General features: G+C 36.9%; 1 protein-coding gene across 1 annotated transcript; it reads right to left on the bottom strand.

The window, feature by feature from the left end:
• On the bottom strand, window positions 1-7,378 carry LOC101892898 (endoribonuclease CG2145). Its single transcript, XM_005179932.4, has 5 exons — window positions 7,087-7,378; window positions 946-2,410; window positions 687-883; window positions 397-629; window positions 1-322 (listed from the first exon to the last, which is right to left on the bottom strand). The coding sequence occupies exons 1-5, from the start codon at window positions 7,160-7,162 to the stop codon at window positions 89-91; spliced, it is 2,205 nt and encodes a 734-aa protein (XP_005179989.1). The 5' UTR covers window positions 7,163-7,378; the 3' UTR covers window positions 1-88.
• Window positions 7,379-22,688: the final 15,310 nt, after the last annotated feature.

Genomic DNA, 22,688 nt, shown 5'->3' with positions numbered 1-22,688 from the left:
TATATTTTTATTACCTTTTCTATTTCTATTTTTTTTTTATAAAATTTACAAAAATATATTATTTTTAAATTACATCTCAAAATCGTTATTAAATCTCAGGATATGCACTGCCAATCAAACTCTTGCCACGATAACGCCATGAATAGGTGACAATGCCAAATTTGCTGTTACCCAACGAGACGGGACAGGTTCGGTCGGGACGTAGTTTAAAGCAGACCGTGTACAAGGCCAATTCCAATTCGGGAGAGGTGCCCACAAACAGGGTGTTGACAGGTTTGTTCAGACCATTGTGGGTGAAACGGACCTTCAATACCTTGGCTTTCTGTGAGAGGGAGAAAAAAAGTGAGAGAGAGTTTTTTATAGCATTTTCTCTTCAGAGAATCCCCATCAACTTACATTGCCCAAATCCACCTGATTTAGATAACCCTTGTAATCCAAATGTCCGGCCTTTTCTTCATCGGCAAAGTACACCCAATTGTGGAGACCAATAATGGTGCCGTTCTTAACCTCATTGACAAAGACATGTTCAAAACCAGAGCTGCCAATGCGACCACTGCCACGGGAATATTGGGTAAACCATAGCTCCTTGACCAAATCACGATGGGTTTTGGGATCCGGTCCCACAATACCTTTAAAGAGCCAAAATGAGAATTCTCTGCGAATCTAGGAAAATGTATGCCCCTTACCTTTGTTCTGCAAAAACAACATGGCTTGACGCATAACACTGGTGGCCATAACTGCATCAACAAAATCGTTTTCCTCCTTGCGCTCATTGGGTGTGACATGCTCATTGGTCAGGGTGTCCTGTTCATAGTTGTTGAAGAGCAAACGCATTTTGGCCACAATGGGATTTTCATAGACCTTGGGATTAACATCCAGTAGCCTAAAGGAAAACATAATCTTGAAAATTTCAATTCTCAGAAAAATTCCCCCTTTCACACTTACGGTTGTGGTGCCTCATCGGTGCTATCAATGGACCTGGTCTTACCCTGCGGATTGACGGTAAGCAAACTTAGCTGGCTGTTGGTCTCCTTGGTGTAGAGGGTTTCGGTGAGGGTTTGAATTTCAGCATCACTGGCTGTGGGATTATTGTCGGTACTGGATTGGAAACCAGGACGCACTGTGGTCGTACGTCCACCCGAGTGGGGTACAAAAGAAACCCCATTACCACCAGGGCTACCAGGAGCAGCTGGCAATTTGGGTGTGGGAGTTTTAGACGTTGTTGTTGAAGTTGCGGCGGCTACTGGTGTGGGCAAGGGTTTATTCCAGGCCGATGGCGAGGAGGGACTATGCGGTGAGCTGGGAGTTGGTGTGGGTGACTTGGGTACTGGCAAGGCAGGGAAGTCCTCCTTTACACCGCCACCAATTGAAGGCCTTCTGGGACCCGGTAGAGCTGGGAAATCTTCTTTGGTCGGAGATGAAGGTTTCTTGGGATCGGCCATGCCACCACCACGCATATCGAAACCCATTTGATTGGGTTTGGCTGTGGTAGTTGTTGTTGTTGAGGTCGACGTAGTTGTACTTGTTGTTGTGCCAGTGGCAAATCCACTTGTATTGGGCACTCCAGGCGCTGGACCAAAACCAGGTCTGGCACTGGGTTGCACAGGTCTTACCCCACCACCACCACCACCATAGCTCAAATCAAATCCAGATGGCTGAGATTTCCTTGGTGGTTGATAGGGTCCAAAACCGGGCATGACATTAGGTTGTCCACCCACATTGGGTCTGGGTAAATTGTTTTGGGAAGTTGTCGACTGGGAGGTGGGCAAGTTTGGAGATTGTCCAGGGGTGGGCAAATTATTTTGATTGCTCTGCGCTGTGGGGGCTGCGGGGAAATTAAAGGCACCACCACTACCACTCTGTGTGGGACCACTGGGCTTGGGTACATTATTTACCACATTATAGGGACTCTGGGGCTGGGTGGGTTTAACGGTGGTCGTAGAGGTTGCCGCTGGTAAAATTGGGCTTCCCGGCATATGGGCTCCACCGGGCACATAGGTTCCACCGCCACTGGCACTATTCGCTGATCCAGGGAACTCGGGTTTATCCTGGACGTTTTGAGGATTAGACTGAGGCCATTGTGGTGGTTGTTTTGGATTTCCACCCCATGGAGATGTGGAGGGGGTATCTGGTCGTGGACCCAATGGCACCAGGGGAGCAGGGTTTATTGTCAATGGTGGTGGCCGATTGGCAGCAGCTGCTCCACCTGATGTTTGACCGGGGAGAGCGGCATTATTGGGACCGGGTAATGTTTGTGGGGTTTTGGCTGTGGTGGCCTCTAGCACAGGGAGAGGTGTTGTGGTGGTGGTGGTTTTGTCACGGCGGAACCAACCGAAAAATCCACCACTTTTTGCTGTAGTCTCCTCCTCGGGAGGGGCTGGGGTTATGGCCACTTCAGTTTTGTAGGAGGCTGGAAAATGGGAGAAAATCAAGAAATTAAGAATAAAATGGCTTCAGGAAGGAATGCATTGGAAATCATGCCTAACTCCTTATTCAATATTGGGTGAGGGGCAAGGGGGATTAAGGTATGGAATTTTCTGTCGTATTTTGCTCTCATAACCTGATAAATAATATCCCTAGCCAAAATTGAGGGTATTACAGTAAATACTCTGGGAGGTCTAAGTGATAAAAAAAAGATCCTGAGAAGTCCACACATCTGAAGGACTGTAAAAATAAATCAGAGATATGGGTCGAAATCTGTAGTGTCATTTTCTGAAAAGTATTGGAGTTGATTAGTCCTCGCCGAGCTTTAGACCAGTCATCGACATGCTATCGCTGTGCTATTGACGAGCTATCGACAGACTATCGAAGAACTATTAAGGATTTATCGAAGAAATTATAACCAACTATCGATGAGATATCAACGAGCTATCGATGAACAAACGACGTACTATTATAGAGCAGTCGATGAACTATAGATCAGTGGTGGATGGGTTATCGATGTGCTATCGATAAACTATGAATAATTCAAAGACAGGCTTTTGATGAGTCGATTGCCCGTTAACGAGCTATTAACGAGCCATCTTGGAGGGAAGTATTGATGAGCTATCGGCGAACTAACGGAGAAGCTATCGCAGAGCTTACGACAAGCTATCGATATCCTATCGACGGGCTATTTCTGAGATATCGTAGAGCTGTACTATCGAAAAACTGTGCTGTCGAAGTGCTTTCAGCGATCTATGGAAGAGTTGTCGTTAAACTTCTGACAAGCTAACGATGGAATCGAAGAATTAAAGGAATCTTCTCGGATTGTTTTCAAAAAATTTTGTGTTCTAGGCTTAAAATCAAATCGATCTCAATAAAAATTCTTCTCCCATCACATATGTAGGTCGGCTTTCCCCAACGAAGCAAAATATGTTTTTTTATTCTATAAATTTCGTGTTAATACATTTTTTTTTTCAAATTCAATAGAACTTGTCTACCGATAAGAATGACTTGCAGGTCATTTGCCATCCTCTTGAAAAGTGTGATAACAGTGGGTTCTGGTTAAATGAAATTTGCATTGTATTCCACGAAATTAATGCCTGGAAGGAATTAAGATGAGTTTTGAAAGAAATTTCTTACTATCAATAATTGGAAAACCCAATGACCTGACTTGCAATTCTTCTTCTCTAAAAATTTGAAATGAATTTTTTTTCTAAAAAAAAAAAAAATGTCAAATGAACATTTTATGAAAAAAATATTTTTAATTTATTTTTTTGTCAAGGAACTTGAATCCAGTCCCTGTTATCGACTCTGAAGCAAATTGAGGTAATGGCGCCCAAATAAATACATTAGCCATAAGACCATCTCTTAGAATAAGAGTTAAAGATAATGAAAATAAGCTTCACAATATTTTGAAACAGGTCAAAAAAAAATATATATATATATAAAATATTGAAAAAATAGAATTATATTTCGGGATGAGCCTTATTCATCCCTTGTCAAAATCATGTGCTAGCACATCAGTCCGCAAAAAAGAGATAATTCAAAATACATCAAAAATTGTTTGTAATTTATATTTTATTTCAAATGTTTTTAAATATAATTGTTGCCCATATAAATAATGTTTTAGCATTCATTTGTTGGCGTTTTAAAAAAATCTTAAAGAAAATGGACGGGTGTGGGTGCTCGTGTTCTTGAGCAGCCTTGTCCTTATTACATCGGTAATTAGAATATATAAAAATGCAATCCCCTCTCGAGTAGATACGATATGGGGATAATAAACTCTCAGCTGGGGTTAATGAACTCTTGGCCAACTATTCTATAGCAGATGGCCTTAAATCCCGTCTTCATTTTAGAACAGGGTGTCAGATAGCATTCACTCCACCTGGCATGGAGTTTTGTCGCTTCTACTCGACAGTAGATGGCGTCAGGTCTAACCCTAAAACACATTTACTTTACAGTCATATGGGATGAGATGGGATCCTACTTATGGACTCCGATTCCGTCTAAAATGGAATGGCCTCTCTAGAACTCACCAGGACGTGGACGAGGAAGCTATCAGAGCCCAACTACTTCGCAAAGATCGAAATATATAAGCAACAGATGTCCCTATAGGGTCTCAAATCCCTACGGGTGTGGAGGAAATGACCTCTATTTTACATTTTCTACTGTATATGACACCATTATAGCTAACATTGTGATGTTCTACATTAATGTAAACTATGCAACAGTAGATGACGTCAGGTTGCATTAAATTTCCATTAGCTAACCTGAAAACCAATTTACTTTTCTGTGAATGGATCCAGAGAACATCTATTGACTGCTAGATTTCCTTAGAGCATTTCCTCTCATATCAGATCATGTTTAAGGTCTCCGAGTCCGTCAAAAATGGATTGGATCCCTCTAAAGATCACCACCTATGCCGTGGAAGGTGTCAGAGCCCAACTACTTGGCAAAGATCCCATAAAATAACCACCGGATGACATAAGAGAGTCTCAGAGACCAGCGGGTCTGGAGGACATGACCTTTACTTTATATTATCTTCCGTAGGTGGCTCTATTATAGCTGACATTGGAGCTCATCTACTTTATTGTAAATTAACTGTGAGTCCATCGTTTCTATATCGACCATTGAGACCTTCGGGTTTGAGGGTATTGGAACTCTAAATATTTTTTCCCTGGAGTAAATGACTTTAAATAGGTGGCACAATTAACCTTTAAGAGATCCAATTCTTAAGAGATCCATTCCTTCTGGTATCTCCCCCCCCCCCCATCAAAGGTTTAAATTTTCAAAACAAATATATTGCTACACAGAAAGAAAAAAGGATAATCCGATTTTGCTCCAACTTTGCAAATCCTAATATTTGCATCAGTTCTAAGTCAAGTGCGAAAATGGACAATATCGGGACGAAAATGGACAAAGGGTCAATATTTTAAATATCCATGAAGGTCATAAACACTAAAATAACATCCGATTCCATTCAGACATCGTACATCTAAATATTTCCATGAACACAAGAACTCTTATAAAAATGTTGGATATCAGACCATTTATTCCGGTACCTCCAGCACAAAGGGTCAAAGTTTTGAATAACCAAAACGATCATAAAAACCGAAATAAGCATCCGCTTCGCTTTATATTTCACAAATCCCATTATTTCTGCCAATGCGAGATTTGTTGTCAAGATGGGATATATCGGTCCACTCCTTCTGGTACCTCCCGCATGAAGGGTAAACATTTTCAATATCCATGAAGCTCATAAAACGCGAAATTAACATCCGACGCCATTCAGACTTGGTACATCTCAATATTTCTATCAACACAAGATCTGTTATGAAGATGATAGAGATCGGACCATTTCTTCTGATACCTCCCCCACAAAGGCTCAAAGTATTGAATAACCAAAACGATCATAAAAACCGAAATAAGCATCTGGTTCGCTTTATATTTCACATTTCAGATGGGATATATCTGTCCACTCCTTCTGGTACCTCCAGCACAAAGGGTAAACATTTTTAATATCCATGAAGCTCATAAAACGCGAAATTAACATCCGATTCCATTGAAACTTGGTACATCTCAATATTTCGATTAACATAAGAACTGTTATAAAAATGGTAGAGATCGGATCATTCCTTCTGGTACCTTCCCCACAAAAGGTCAAAGTTTTAAATAACCAGAACGATCATAACATTCGAAATAAGCACCCTTTTCTCTTCAAACTTCGTACATCCCATTATTTCAAGATCTGCTGTGAAGATAAAGTATTTTGGCGCACTCTTTCTGGTACCTCCCCCGCATGGGGTTCAAGATTTTCAAACACAAAACGCTCAAAGAAGCCGAAATAAGCTTCCAACTCTCTTCAAATTTCAAACATACAAACATTTTTGCTAACACAAGATCTGCTGTAAAGATGATATATATAACAAGGAAACCCTTCTGGTACCTCACCCACAAAGGGTCACAATTTTCAATACTTTTATCTGTCATAACAAGCCGGCGATTCTTCACAACTTCCAATATCTAAATATTTCTCGCAACTAAAAAACCTAAGACGAATATGGAATTGATCGGAGTTTATAATTTCGCATAAAATTGGATATCAATCTTCGATTTTCTTGTCCTTACCTTGCCCATACCAATATTTTTATCTGCAGTGGATGAAGTATGAAAATGGTATACTTTGGCCGATTTATCCGGTGCCTTTAATTTTTTCTAAAAATTATCACATATCTCATATAAAGTCAAGGATATAATCAATATATTCCAAACCAATCCAATATTTTTATCATATTTACTTAGGTCCGATGCGAAATCGGCAATATTGACATAACATTCTTACAGTTCTGGAACAGACAGACCATAATTGTTTATTCAACCAAGCAATTTCTGTCCTAATCTAAAGTGGCAACTCGGTTTGTAATTCTGTGATTTATTGGCAAAGTTCTCTGTTTTGAAATTTCGCATTTAAGGAGAGCTGATCGTAAAAAAATTTCCTAAATTTTAAATTTTTTTAATAAATCTATTTCGAAGCCACTTCTTTGCCAGCTACCTGCGCTAATTGGCAAAATTGCCTTTTCACCTAAATCCCCACCCAAGAAAGAAACCTTCAAAATTTCTCAACAGCAAAATTTAAACAAAAAACCCCGAAATTGTTATTACCTGCAGTATTGAACTGAATCACACAGCAAATAACCAAAAAAATGGTTGTTGTTATTTTCAGACGTTTCAATAACATCGTTTGTTGTTGTTGTTTTTTTGTTTGTCTGGACGTGTGTTTTGAAGTTGTTTCAAGACACAAGAGAAATAATAAAAACAATAACAAAATAAATCACGGTTCGAGCCAACTATTGGCTGTCGGAGCACAGACACACACGCTTAGATTAGAATTCCCGAAATCCACGATGTCAATGCGGCAAATGTTGAAGATAGACTGAAGAGCAGCAGCTTGGAGGCTTCCACTTGAACACATCTTATCTCTCGCCGTGAAATACGTTTTGTGAGATGTGACTTTGTTTTAACAAGGCAAGATCCCACACACAAAGGGAACACAGAGGCACACACCCACACACACATACATGCCTACACACAAGGCAGAGAGAAATTATGGCCTAGGGTCTGGTTGGCATAAAATTAAAACATTTCATTGTTAGTTTTTTTTGCATAATGACGTTTTTGGCAAACAAGACCTTCTTTCAAAAACTGGTTTAGTTTGAAAAAAGAGAGGCTTTATTTTCAATCATGAAAAGCAGAGAGGTAAAGAGAGAGAGAGAGAGCATCAATGTTTTGATTTTACCTGTCAAGGTGCCAACAACATAAACAAACACCAAAGAACAGCTGATGTACATAACCGTTATTTGTTTTTATCGAATATTCCACAAGACAATCATCGGCATTCACTTATGGCCTACAGAGTTGGCAACACTACCCTAATCTCAATTGTTTTATTTTTTTTTGGTTTTGAAATCTACATTTTTCATTTGAATCTTATCTCTGGTTTGGGAAACGAAAGCAAACCCCTAGGTCAAGATGTGACTCAATTTTAATTGATTTCAATTGAGATTTTCTGTTGGTGTGTCGGTGTGTGTGTTGGCCTTTTTTTGTTTGAAAATGAAAACAAACAACGGAATTAAACAATGAATGGAATGGCGGGTAGTGGGATATTTGAAGGTAAACAAAGAGTAATTAAAAAAAATGACAGCACTGAGAGAATGGAATTAGAATTAGATTTTGTTGCACAATCGTTGGGAGCTCAAGGGGATGGGTAGGCATTGGCAAAATAGAAGAGAGAGAGAGAGAGAGAGGGGGAAAATGGATGCTGATCTCACATTGTACACAGTGGAAGGCTGCTTTAGTCAAAGGAGAAAGTGTTTGAGCTCAGCTATTTCGCAACAGAGGGACCCTAAGCCCGTTTAGTCTATATAGATGGGTTCCGAGCCCATCAAAATGTACAGTAGATGACCCGTGAACCCATTTGTAGAACAGTAGGTGGCCTCAAGGAGGAGTCGGCATTTATTCTGATGCCACGGTCGATTAATACGAGCGGAGAGCGACCATCGGCTGTTATGGCGGCCCACACCATCACCAGAGCCGGTGCTTGAGTTCTGGTGGCCAGCCGAAGGTGCACATTTGCAGCTGACCTCTTTGGCAAGTAAACACGATCATTTTGTTTGTTTACAAACTGCGGGACAACGAATGCTTTCTTTTGTGTGGCCATAGGAGACCTCAGATCTTCTTTAGGGCCATAGTAGACCTCAGCATTTCTATAGGGTCATAGAAGACCACAAGTCGGATATTTAGCCATAAGGGATCTCAGGTATTCATTAGGACCATAGAGGACCACAGACGTTCTACTCGACCATAGGATACCTGAGGTGGATGGCCTTCCAGTCCATCTTCGCTATAGTAGATAGCCTTTGAGTCTATCTACAATACAGTAGATGACCTTCCAGGCCATAGGCTCATAGTTACCATAGGGTACCTGAGGTGGATGGCCTTCCAGTCCATCTACACTATAGTAGATGGCCTTCCAGCCCATCTACATCAGTAAATGGTCTTCGAGCCTATTTACACTACAGCAGATCGCCGTGAAGTCCATCCACACTACCGTAGATGTCCTTTCAGCCCATCTACACTATAGTAGATGACCTTCCAGCTTATCTACACTATAGCAGAAGGCCTTCGAGTCCGTCTACACTACAGTAGATGGCCTTCGAGCCCATTTACACTACAGTAGATGGCCTATCAGCCCATCTACACTACAGTAGATGGCCATTTAGCCCATCTACACTACAGTAGATGTCCTTTCAGTCTATCTACACTATAGTAGATGGTCTTCGAACCCATATAGAGTACAGTAAATGGCCTTCGAGCCCATCTACACTACAGTAAATGACCTTGAAATCCATCTTCACCAAAGTAGATGGCCTTCGAGTCCATCTACACCACAGTAGATGCCTTCGAGTCCATCTACAACACAGTAGATGGTCTTCGAGCCCATCTAGACTACAGTAGATGGTCCTCCAGTCCATCAAAACTATCGTAGATGGCCTTCGAACCCATCTACACTACAGTAAATGTCCTTTGAACCCATCTACACTACAGTAGATGGCCTTCGAGCCCATCTACACTATAGTCGATGACCTTTCAGCCCATCTACACTATAGTAGATGACCTTCCGGCTTATCTACACTATAGTAGATGGCCTTCGAGCTCATCTACATTTCAGTAGATGGCCTTCGAACCCATCTACACTACAGTAGATGTCCTTTAAGTACATCTACACTATAGTAGATGGTTTTCGAACCCATCTACAGGGCTGTGCATGGCCTCGGAGCCCGTAATCACTACAGTAGATGGCCTTTGAGCCCATCTACTCAGCAGTAGATGCCTTTTAAAGCCATCTACACCATAGTATATGGCCTCTATCTAACTTCTCTGCAGTAGAGGTACTTTGAGCTCCTCTAGCCTCCGGTAGATATCATTTGAGCCCATCTACTCCTCAGTTTTTACTCCATGGCTTTCTAGTCTATTTACTCTGTAAGAGATAATCTCCGATTCCATCTTCAGCTCCACATTTCTGAAAATTTTACTCTCATCATTTGAACATTTTTCATTTTCATCTCTCCCTCTCTTTTTTTGAGGGTTACCAACTTACCATAAATTTCAAATATTTTTAAAAATTTTACTCTAATCATTTCAACATTTTTGATTTTCACCTCTCCCTCTCTTTTGAGGGTTACCAACTTACCATAAATATCTAATATTTTTAAAAATGTTTTAATTTTTTTTAAAGATTTTTCATAATGAATTTTTATTTAATTGATTGTTCTGCACTTTTTTTCAAGTGTTTCCGTTTTAATACTTATTTATTTTCTCATGTTTAAATATTTTTCTCAATTTTTTTTTTCCGTTTTATAAGTAGAGAGTTACATATTTAGTATATATATATGTATGTAATGAATATATGTGGGTAATTTAATTTACGCGACATCTGATGTCTTTTTTTTGAAGAGAGTTTTTTTTGTGGTTTTGGTTTGCTTTTTCAAAAAGTTTATGATTTTTTTTTGTAAAATGATTTTTAAATGATGAATGATTGTGTTTTTGTAAATGTCATATTTGTTGGTGGAGAAGGAGGAGGGTGATGAGAAGTTTGGTTGCATTGTGTTGGCCTTATGCCGTTCAACCCCGAGTTTTAAATTGGGGGCTAAATCAATTATTTTTTTTGCAATTGTTCAATTTAATCAATATACGTTTGGTATTCAATTTTTGTTTTCAATTTATTTAGTTTATTGTTGTTATTGTATTACATGCAGTATAGTTCATGGGGTTTTCAATTTATCGTATTGGTTTTTGTTTTTTTTTCTGTTTTTTTTTTTGTTAAATATAGTTGTATACATTAAATTGTTTTTGTTTTTGGTTTTAATTCTTCGCTTCTATATAAGTTTTGGTTTTATTTGACATCGGTCTTATGTTTTGTCCTAAGTGTTGTCAATATGTGAAGAAATTGTTTAAATGCTTGTTTCTGAATTTGTTTCAGTTTATTATTGTTAATTATTATTATTTTTTTTATTTTTAAATATCTTTCCTGTAGTCAAACAATACTCCTTTTACATCCCTTGATGTTGCTCTTAAGTGCTGTGAATTATTGAGCTTCTCTGCCTCTTTCTCTCTTTCGATGACGTTTGCTCTTTGTATTGTTGAGAGAAACTATAGAGAATATCTTGCTAGTTTATGAGAGATTTTTCAGAGTTATTCGAAGAGAGTATATTTACTTGCCCCTTAAGTATGGGAATGGAAAACTTGTGAAATGCTGGAAAATTAGAACAGTCTTCAAAAAAATGATCCGGGTGTTATTTTTTTTTACCCATAACTCACTTATGTGGTAAAAAGTTTTTTAAAGATAATAATATCTACATTTGTAGTATCCTCAAAATCTGCAGTTTTCTTCTTTTTTGGCTACTAAGAAATTTATAAAAATTAAAAAAATTGTAGACTTTTGTAGGGAAATTATTAAATTTAATTAAAAATATTTGTACGGAAATTTATTCTATAGTTATAACCAATTTAAATTATCCATTTAGATAAAGAGAAAGCACGCTCAGCAAGAACCCCAGATTCTCTAAAGTAAAATTTGGATTAAGGCAGATTTGGAACCATTTGCCTCCTCTAGATAAGATGAGCTCGGAAGAGTCCTATTCAAGAGAAAATAGTCATAGAGACATTTAGAACGATTTAATCGAAATTGGAGAGAAGGCAGAAAAATTCATATTTTGCAGGAGTTCTGCTCACGGACCATATTTCATGTAGAATACAGGCTCGTTGCCCCATATATTTTGGGAAGAAGGCGAATTTAATGCCCTTTAACTTTGCAGTGGTTGAACTCGGAGGTAATTTACTGTAGTGCAGATATAATTAAAGCCCATGTAGGTGAGATTAGAGTAATTTTTCGGGCAATTTATGAGATAAAATTAAATAGTTATTAAAATTCCTTCCTTCTCTGGGGCGATGTGATCTGAAGTCGCTGAAATAAGAACTGAGGTTAAAAACGAGGTCGAGATATCTACCAGGAATATAATACGTCTTTTAAATCTTCTGAGGTATAGAATATCTGCTGTAGAGGGATAGACGATCTCCTAAAGGAGTTTTTGGAATCGAAGACCTTACAAAAGCATACAAGGATAAGATAGGAACCATTTTTAAAATATAATGCCTTCTGAACGTTTTTTTCGGGAAGATGAGTATTATTATAATTATTACCGATTACTTCCTTCAGGTTACCCTTTAAAGGTCATCTAAAAGGGAGCCCATAAAATCCATCGCCAGGCTGAACCAATTCAGTGGATGGAACCACTTCTTTGAATATAAGACCCCCCCTTGAAGGGTTTCTGAAGTTTTTCAATATATTTAAGGGATTCCGTTTATGAATGACATTTCAAAGGTCTTCTGTGGGCTTCCGTACATATGAATTAGATTTTTAAAGGAAATACTTTGAAATAATCTAAAAATAAATCATGCACCAGGATGGGAGAAAGAGTCTCTTGTGAGCAACACGGTACAAGCAAGGCTCGGACCTTCTCTAAGAACCTTTTTTATACCCTCAGCCATATGGCTAGAGAGGTCATATATCATTTGATACGGCCAAAACGTGTCTTATCGAAATAACGGTTTAAGACCCTAGGTCTTTTTGGACCAAATCCGTTTCAGGACTCGATCTAGCGATGTCCGTCCGCCAGTCCGTCTGCCTGGCTGATACGCACGATAACTCTCGAAGAGAGTATTCGATTTGGTCCGAATTTGGTACATCGTAATATTCTTATGAAACTTAGATCGAGTTCGGAGATGGGTAATATTGGTCCACTCCTTCTGGTACCTCTCACACAAAATATCAAAATTTTCAAAGACAATAATTTACTGCACAGAAAGGGTAAGGATAAGTCGATTTTGCGCCAACTTTGCAAATATTAGGTCAGATGCGAAAATGGACCATATCGGTCCACTCTATCAAGTACCTCCTCCACAAAGGGTAAAAATTTTGAATAATTATAACTCGTATAAAATGTGATGTAAGAGTTCGATTGTCTTAAAATTTCACACATTTCAATAATTTTATTAACCCAATGTCTGGTGTTAAGACAGAATATATCGGCCCGCTCCTTCTGGAACCTCCCCCAGAAAGGGTAAAAATTTTGAATATCTATTAAGCTCATAAAACGCGAAAGTGACAACCGATTCCATTTAGGCTTTGAATATCTGAATATTTCTATCATCACAGGACCTGTTATAAAGATGGTGGAGATCGGACAATTCCATCTGGTACCACCCCTACAAAAGGTCAAAGTTTTGAATAACCAAAACGTTCGAAATAAGAACGTCCGAAATAAGAATTCCGGTTCTCTTCATATTTCATATCACAATATTTTTTTTTAATTCAAGGTCTGGTGTAGGGATGGGTATCTCCTCCATAAAGGGCCAACATTTTGAATATTTATCTAGTTCATAGACGCGAAATTCTCATCCGATACAATTCAGATTTGGTACATCTCAATATTTCCATCAACACAAGATCGATGGTAGAGATCGGACCATTTCTTCTTGTACGTCATCCACATAGGGTTCAAGATTTTGAAAAAAAAAAAAAATAAAACGCTCAGAGAAAGCGAAATAAGCATCCAACTCTCTTCACATTTCACACATACAAACATTTTTGCTAACACAACTCTTGCTAATGAACTCTTTCTGGTACCTCACCCACAAAGGGTCAAACAATTTTCAATGCTTTTATCTGTCATATATTCCGAAAAAAAATTCGGCGATTTTTTTAAAAATAATCACATATCTCATATAAAGTGAAGGAAGTAACCAATCTAGTCCAAACCTGGTAAGTCGCAATATTTATATCATATTTTCTTAGATCCGATACGAAATGGACAATGTTGGCCCATTCCTTCGGAATCTACTCCATAGAGGATCAACAATTTAAATAATCACAAAAATTTTAAAATATATTTCAATAATCGAAAATTGGCTGAGGGTATACATATTTCATTTTAACATTTTAAATATTCAATTAATAACTTGGAACCTATAATTTTTTTTAGAAAATATTTAACTAGTCTCTTCCTACACCACCTACATCATTGAAATAAAGATATAGAAATTCTTGGTTTTGAAGAGTGAGAAGAATATATTCCATAGATCAGCGTTTTCAAAAACCAGACCCCGCTCACCAGTCCAATTTCTCTTAGTTTTTTTTAATCATCAAAAAATCAGTTTGAAAACATAATTTATAAATATTTTGTATTAATTCGCTTTACTAATAATTTTGAACAACATCCAAGTTTAAAAAAAATTGAAATTAATGGATAAATATAAAGAAAAAGAGAATTTGTATTTTCTCTTAAAAAATCTCTTTTTTAAACTCACGTGCTAGCACAGGGTTTTGAGCAGTGCTGATATTGCATAGATAGACAAGTATGCACGCTAGCGTTGATGACTCCTATTCTCAGTTATGAGTAAAACATTAACTAACTAAGATATATGAATATTTTCCAACAACTGTTTCCATAAAATAATTGTTGAGCTAATTTTGATTATATATCTGTTTAAAAAAATCATTAAATAAGTAAAAATTAAACACAGGAAAGTTATTTCATAATTCTCTTAAGAATATCTCTTTAATTACTTTGCCCATCCACGATATTGTAGATTTTTTCTATTCTGTTTCATCTATTTTTCTCCAAAGCGGTATTTTATTTATTTGCTCTTGAAAGACCTTAGTTTCCTTTCAGATGAAAGTCTCAGAGACATATGTCACTTTCTCTTGGAAAAATCTAGCTCTTTGATAACCAAAGAATAAGAGATTACACAAAACTGGCACTCATCAAGGGATCTCTTTCGTAGTTGGAATTCTTTTGTTATTAAATTAAATTTATTATTTTATTTATTTTTTAAATCAAATATTTTGATTTTTTTTAATTTAATACTCATCAATGTTTTTATTATCGATTTTTTAGTTTTATTTAAATTTTTTATATATTGTTTTTTGTTTTTCTTTTGGAATAAAGTATTTAATCTATAGACACTTAAATTTCTCTTCATATAATAATATCTATACGCTTGTTTTTTTATTGAATTTATTTACTTTTATCCATAATAATTTAATAATCATTTTAATACAATTGTAATAATTTTTATATATTTTTTTTTTGAGTAAAGTTTTTCCTTTTTTAATTCATAAATCTTCTAACGTTATTTTACATTTTTTTTTTATTCTTTAGAAGAGTATATTTTTAGTTCTAGTTTTTTTATTTCCATTTATTTTGTAGAAGAGGATAGGTTTCGGCTTCGTAGGGATTTCCATAAATTGTTTTCCGTTAGGTTCTATTATATTCTTTTTGTTTTTTCTTTGTTTCTTAAGTTTTTTTTTTATTTGTAAAGTTTAAAAACATTTTCAAGTCTTCTGTGTGTGTCTGGTTTTTTGTTGTCGTTTTGTTTTTTAAATACAAATCAAAAAAATCTTAAAGGCTTTTGGTAGGTTCCGTTTTTTGTCGTTTATAGTTTTTTTTTCTTCACTGCTGGAATAAATAGATTTTTTTGTATAAAAAAGAGTTTCATAAATATATATTCAGTTTTTTTTCTTGCATCTGAGTGTAGGGGCAATTCGTAAGGTAGTTAAGGGTTTGCTGAGGGGAGTTCCAATATTTTTATTTTTAGTTTTGAAAATTAAAAGGAAACTCCATCATGGGGACATGATGATGGTTTAAGGGAAATAGGAAACCGTTAGTTTTGAAAATTTCTGGGGAGAATTAGATTTTCAATCTAAAATTGGTCGGAATTTCAGAACCAACAAACAAAAGTTGCTAAGTTGCGTTTTTGTGTGAAGTATTGATTTTGAATTTCAATACCAATTTTAGATTGAAAAATTTCCGTTAATATATTTTTGTTTTAGCTGTCATGGGAATGGAGTAGATATATAAAACACTGAGAGAGAGAAGTTTTATTTTTTTTTGTAATACAACGGATTCGAGAGATACTGAGAGATCCAGAGAACTTTTCTGTGGCCAGAAGACCTCTTCTGTGGCCACAAGTCCTCTTCTGTGGCCAAAAGTCCACCTCTTTGGCCAGAAGACCTCCTCTGTGGACAGAAGACCTCTTCTCTGTACAGCAGAACTCTTCTGTGGACAAAAGACCTCTTCTGTGGCCGGAAGACCTCTTCTGTGGCCAAAAGTCCTCTTCTGTGGCCAGAAGACCTCCTCTGTGGACAGAAGACCTCTTCTTCTGTGAACAGAAGACCTCTTCTGTGGACAGAAGACCTCTTCTTCTGTGGACAAAAGACCTCTTCTTCTGTGGACAAAAGACCTCTTCTGTGGACAGAAGACCTCTTCTGTGGACAGATGACGTCTTCTGTGTGCAGAAGACCTCTTCTGTGGACAGAAGACCTCTTCTGGGGACAGAAGATATCTTCTGTGGACAGAACACTTCTTCTGTGGACAGAAGAACTCTTCTGTGGACAGAAGACCTCTTCTGTGGACAGAAGACCTCTTCTGGGGACAGAGGACCTCTTCTGTATATAGAAGACCTCTTCTGTGGGCAGGAGACCTCTTCTGTGTACAGAAGACCTCTTCTGTATATAGAAGACCTCTTCTGTGTACAGAAGACCTCTTCTGTATATAGAAGACCTCTTCTGTGGACAGAAGGCCTCTTCTGTGAACAAAAGACCTCTTCTGTGTACAGAAAACCTCTTCTGTGTACAGAAAACCTCTTCTGTATATAGAAGACCTCTTCTGTGGACAGAAGACCTCTTCTGTGGCTAGAAGACCTCTTCTGTGGACAGAAGACCTCTTCTGTGGACAGAAGACCTCTTCTGTGGACAGAAGACCTCTTCTGTGGACAGAAGACCTCTTCTGTGGACAGAAGACCTCTTCTGTGGACAGAAGACCTCTTCTGTGGACAGAAGACCTCTTCTGTGGACAGAAGACCTCTTCTGTGGACAGAAGACCTCTTCTGTGGACAGAAGACCTCTTCTGTGGACAGAAGACCTCTTCTGTGGACAGAAGACCTCTTCTGTGGACAGAAGACCTCTTCTGTGGACAGAAGACCTCTTCTGTGGACAGAAGACCTCTTCTGTGGACAGAAGAACTTTTCTGTGTACAGAAGACCCCTTCTGTGTACAGAAGACCTCTTCTGTGTACAGAAGACCTCTTCTGTGTACAGAAGTCCTCTTCTGTGTACAGAAGACCTCTTCTGTGTACAGAAGTCCTCTTCTGTGTACAGAATACCTCTTCTGTGTACAGAAGTACCTCTTCTGTGTACAGAAGACCTCTTCTGTGTATAGAAGACCTCTTCTGTGAACAGCAGAACTCTTCTGTGGACAGAAGACCTCTTCTGTGGACAGAAGACCTCTTCTGTGGACAGAAGACCTCTTCTGTGGACAGAAGACCTCTTCTGGGGACAGAAGACCTCTTCTGGGGACAGAAGACCTCTTCTGTGGACAGAAGACCTCTTCTTCTGTAGACAAAAGACCTCTTCTGTGGCCGGAAGACCTCTTCTGTGGACAGAAGACCTCTTCTTCTGTAGACAAAAGACCTCTTCTGTGGCCGGAAGACCTCTTCTGTGGACAGACCTCTTCTATGGACAGACCTCTTCTGTGGACAGACCTCTTCTGTGGACAGAAGACCTCTTCTGTGGACAAAAGACCTCTTCTGTGGGCAGAACACCTCTTCTGTGGACAGAAGACCTCTTCTGTGAACAGAAGACCTCTTCTGTGGACAGAAGACGTCTTCTGTGGTCAGAAGACCTCTTCTGTGTACAGAAGACCTCTTCCAAAACAGATGACCTCTTCTGTGGACAGAAGACCTCTTCTGTGGACAGAAGATCTCTCCTGTGTACAGAAGATCTCTTCTGTGTACAGAAGACCTCTTCTGTGTACAGAAGACCTCTTCTGTGTACAGAAGACCTCTTCTGTGTACAGAAGACCTCTTCTGTGGTCAGAAGACCTCTTCTGTGGCTAGAAGACCTCTTCTGTGGCTAGAAGACCTCTTCTGTGGACAGAAGACCTCTTCTGTGGACAGAAGACCTCTTCTGTGGACAGAAAAACTTTTCTGTGTACAGAAGACCCCTTCTGTGTACAGAAGACCTCTTCTGTGTACAGAAGACCTCTTCTGTGTACAGAAGTCCTCTTCTGTGTACAGAATACCTCTTATGTGTACAGAAGACCTCTTCTGTGTACAGAAGACCTCTTCTGTGTACAGAATACCTCTTCTGTATACAGAAGACCTCTTCTGTGTACAGAAGACCTCTTCTTTTAGTTTTTGGAATTCTAACATTCCATCTCTGGTCTTGAGCATTTCAAATGAGAGCAATGGAAATTGGTCTCTCCCTTATTCCCCGACAATCAGTTGCTTTCTCTCCAGTGTAGTTATATATCTGCATCAAATATTCAATATAGATCTAACAAACTACATATGTACATACTTTGGTCCATATATATGTATTAGTGTTGTTGTTGTTGTTGCTGTTCTATTTACATATGTTTTTCTAGGTGAGTATATCGACTTGTTTAATATATGTATGTATGTACTTGTTGTACACTTACTAGTTTTGTTTACATTCTCTCTTTTTTGACTGTCTCTTTGGGTAGGAAATTTAGTTGCTATAGTTAGTCATGCGTTACGCGAGACGTACGTTACGTAACGTGCTTGTAACGTAGGTGTGTTTTGTAAACTGTTTGTTTTAGTTGAGGGTTTCCAGTTATTCGATTTTTAATTTGTTTTTTTTATGAAGTGCTCTATATGGGGCATTTTATATTGTTCTATGGTGTTTTTAATGCTAACATTTATTATTATTTAGTTATATTTATTTATTTTTTTTCAATATCAATTCTCAGTGTTGCATTTGTTTCAGGACATAACAGGAATTTAGAAGTAGTTGTGGTTTTATTGTAAAACATTGATGGTAGTAGAGGGGTGGTCATTTAAGAGAAATTCGAAACTCGGTGTAATTGACTGTTAAATTTGTAGACTCTTTTGTTTTTTTTTTTTTTAGACAGAGAGGGGGTGTTGTGTTTTGAAAACGTTTCCAGTATTTTTTTTTTTTTTTGATAATGAATAAATTCAGGCTTAAGTCTTTTAAGTTTGTAGAGGTTTAAAGTAACAACAATTTATTTATATTTTTTTTGTCATTATTAACAGAATATGGGAATAGTTGTTATTTTTTAAATTATTTTTAATTTTGATTTATTTTTTCCTTTCTTTAAATCTAGAGGGGTGATGCGAAAAAATCTTGTTGTTCTAACTACGTTTTACATTTAATAAAGACATTTAATTTATATATATTTTTTATTTTTTTAATAATTATTAAGTCTTACCAATAAATATACCTTACCCGGAATTTATTATTATTATTTTTTATTTCCAAAAAAATATTTTTGAAAATACATATTTATTGATTTATTTTAAATATTGTTTTTATATAGTATAATAGTTTTTTATTAGTTATTTTCTTGTGTCTGGACCAGCATAGAATTTATTTTATAAATTTGAAGACATTTTTGTTATAGAATTATTTTATTTATTTTTTTTTTTTTTTGAATTATTTTTGGCTTTGTATTTTTAGCCAAGATCCAGCTTGGCCTGGTTTATTTTCTAAAAGTTTGCATTTTTTCATTTTTGGTTTTGGTATTGCATTGCAGAGCTGTCACCGGAAATGCCAGTAGTAGAAATGCCGCATAAAATGTGATTAAATGAAGCTAAAATGAAATGAAAAGTAAATAATGAGTGACTTGAAAAACTTTAAATTAAAACAAAAATAAATAAATAAATAAATAAAAAAATAAAAAAAAATAAAAAAATAAAATAAAAAAAAATAAAAAAAAATTAAAAAAAAAAAATAAAAAAAATAAAATAAATAAATAAATAAAAAAAAAATAAAATAAAAAAATAAAAAAAAAAATTAGGAATTAATAAAAATTAAAAAAAATTAAAATAAAAAATATATTAAAAAAAATTCTCCTTTCTCCATAAATAACTCTTTCAGAGAAGGAAATCTTTAACGTACGCAAAAAAACCTTTTCTGTGGACAGAGAACCTCTTCCGTAGACAGAGAATCTCTTCTGTAGACAGATGACATCTCCTGTGGATAGAGAACCTCTTCTTTGACAGAAATCTTCTCAGTGAGTAAAAAAAATGTTCGGTACAGAAAAGAAGTATTTTCAAAAACACATACAGGGTGAGATAAAAAAACTGCAACAAAATTCAGACTGCTGTCATTTCTAAGCCACTCGTCCGACAGCTGTTAAAATTATTCTAGTGACAGCTCATTATATTGTTTACAAGCGCATTTTGGTGAGAATTTTCCAGAAAAAAAGTTATTCGTGATGGAATTCAAGGGTGATAGTGTGTCCTCTTTATATTTGGCTGGAGAACCACAAGTGGATATCGTTAAAGTACTCCAGCATTTAAATGTGTATAAATCTTTTGTGTCTCGTACCATTGCTCGTTACCGTGATACTGGTTGTTGTTGTTGTAGCAGTAGAACATGCAAGTGTTTGCCTTCTGCTAATCTGGTTCCAGCTGCAGGTTTAGAAATTCGCTTAATTTAATAGGCTGTAACCAGAGATCTTCTGAAGTGAGTTGGGTAGGTTTGGCTGTGCAATTAAAGAGGTGCAGCCTATAGTGCGGGCCTGTATCACACGCCGGGCCGACGCCACGCACATCTTCATCAATTCGTGCCCAATACGAATTGAGACAACTACACCATCCTGAATGTAATTGCGCCAAAACTATCCTGGTTTGTCTAGGCAGCTGACGTTCTTCAGCTGCAATGGATATGGGGTGGATACTGGTAGCGTAGCCCGACGTCAAGGAAGTGGACGAAAGAAAACAGCAACATCAGCAGAGATGTTTCGAAAAATACAGAAGCTACTTGATCGAAACCCGCATCGCAGTGGCCGAAAAATGGCTCGTGAGCTGAACATATCGCAATATTCCATTCGGCAAACATTTATAAATGAGCTCGGGGTAAAGCCATTGAAATTCCAAAAAGTGTGAGAACTTACACCGCAGCGGAAAGAAAATAGACTCAAAAGAGCCAAAGAGTTGCTTCGCTTGGCCGAAAATGGTGAAATGCCGAATTTGGTTTTCTGCGTTCTCCGATGAGAATACATTCGTTGTCCAGCATATTGTAGACAAACAAAATGATCGTTTTTACATGCCAAAGAGGTCAGCTGAAAATGTTCACCTTCGGTGGGCCACCAGAACTCAAGCGCCGGCTATGGTAATGGTGTGGACCGCCATAACAGCAGATGGTCGCTCTCCACTCGTATTAATCGACCGTGGCCTTAGAATCAATGACGAATATTATCGCGAACATATTCTGGTGGGTGTATTAAAGCCTTGGGGCACGCAAACATTTTGGCCGCAGACCTTGGACATTCCAACAGGACTCAGCACCATTGCACTCAGCGCCACTCGCCACCCAAGAATGGTTACAAAATGAGGTTCCTCGCTTCATTTCCAGCGCACAATGGCCACCAAAATTTCCGGATACCAATCCGTTGAACTATTGTGTCTGGAGTATTTTGGAAAGCAAGGTTAACACTAAAAAATACCAAAGTGTCGATCACCTCAAGCAAGCGCTTCGTCGGGAATGGGCCAAAATACCGCAGAGCAACATTAGGGGAGCGTGTGAGGGTTTTATTAGCCGTTTGAAGGCCATAATTCGTACCAAAGGTGACCAATTCGAACAAATCTAAACGTTTTCTAAAATTTGATGCTATTTCCGACATTTCCGACATTGCTTTACATTCAACATTTACATTCCGACATTCAATAAAATTTAAAAAAAATTAAAAAGTATGGCGTTAAACTTTTTTGCCGTTTTTTTTATCTTCATCAACATTTATAAAAAATTGATGCTATTTCCGACATTTTTTGCTTTCATTCAATAAAATTTGAAAAAAAAATTAAAAGTTATGGAGTTTGACTCTGTTGCAGTTTTTTTTTTTATATCACCCTGTATATCTAAAAAAAATAAAAGAAATTAAAATAAAAAAAATGATAATCATCAACATTTATACACTGTATTCTGGATATCTTTCAGTTTTTTCTTTTATTATCTCTTTATTTTATTGCGAAATTAAAAATAAAACAATAAAATGACAAATACTTTTACAAAATGTAATGGGGTTTTATTGTTTGTGGTTCTCTCTGTTTTTTCTGTTAGAAGTGATGTACAGACATGAACAAATATAGAGTTGTTGTGGTTGTTGTTTTTATTTTTGTAATATTTATTTGAATTTGATTTGTTTTAAATATTATTCCAACAAAAATGTATTGTATTTTTTTATGCATAGATGTATGTATATGTATGGTATATATATTATAGTATGTGTGTTTTTCTTTTTCATGTATGTATTTTAATAATAATTATCATAATAAATTCTAAGAACAATATCGATGATTATTACTTCAGTATTTTTTTTTTAATTTTATTTTTATTTTTATTTTATTTTTATTTTGTGTGATTGTTGATCTTTATACCTATGACAAATACTTTTGTGCTTAACTGTTAAATGTTACAATGAATTTGATTGATTAGCTTAAAAATGTAAAAAATTGATGTGTGGGGTTTTTGATGCTGCTTTCTCTTTGCGGTTGTATAGTTGGGTTTGTCAGTTGTGATAAAATTTTAAAAGGAGAAAAAAATATTTTTTTAATAACAAAATTAAAACAATAACTGGCCTAAATTGAAATAACTATAGACAA

This window comes from Musca domestica, unplaced genomic scaffold, assembly GCF_030504385.1.
Source record: "Musca domestica strain aabys unplaced genomic scaffold, Musca_domestica.polishedcontigs.V.1.1 20, whole genome shotgun sequence".
Lineage (NCBI taxonomy): Eukaryota > Metazoa > Arthropoda > Insecta > Diptera > Muscidae > Musca > Musca domestica.
Note: the sequence above shows the minus strand (reverse complement) of the source record. Positions and strands in the feature narration are given on the sequence as shown.

What these genes read in the sequence shown, in the direction of transcription:
- LOC101892898 (XM_005179932.4), bottom strand. Translation starts at nt 7,162, where the DNA reads ATGTTATTGAAACGTCTGAAAATAACAACAACCATTTTTTTGGTTATT. An exon ending in GATTCAGTTCAATACTGCAG is followed by an intron (nt 2,411 to 7,086) that starts GTAATAACAATT and finishes CCCATTTTCCAG; the next exon opens with CCTCCTACAAAACTGAAGTG. An exon ending in ATCAGGTGGATTTGGGCAAT is followed by an intron (nt 323 to 396) that starts GTAAGTTGATGG and finishes TCCCTCTCACAG; the next exon opens with AAAGCCAAGGTATTGAAGGT.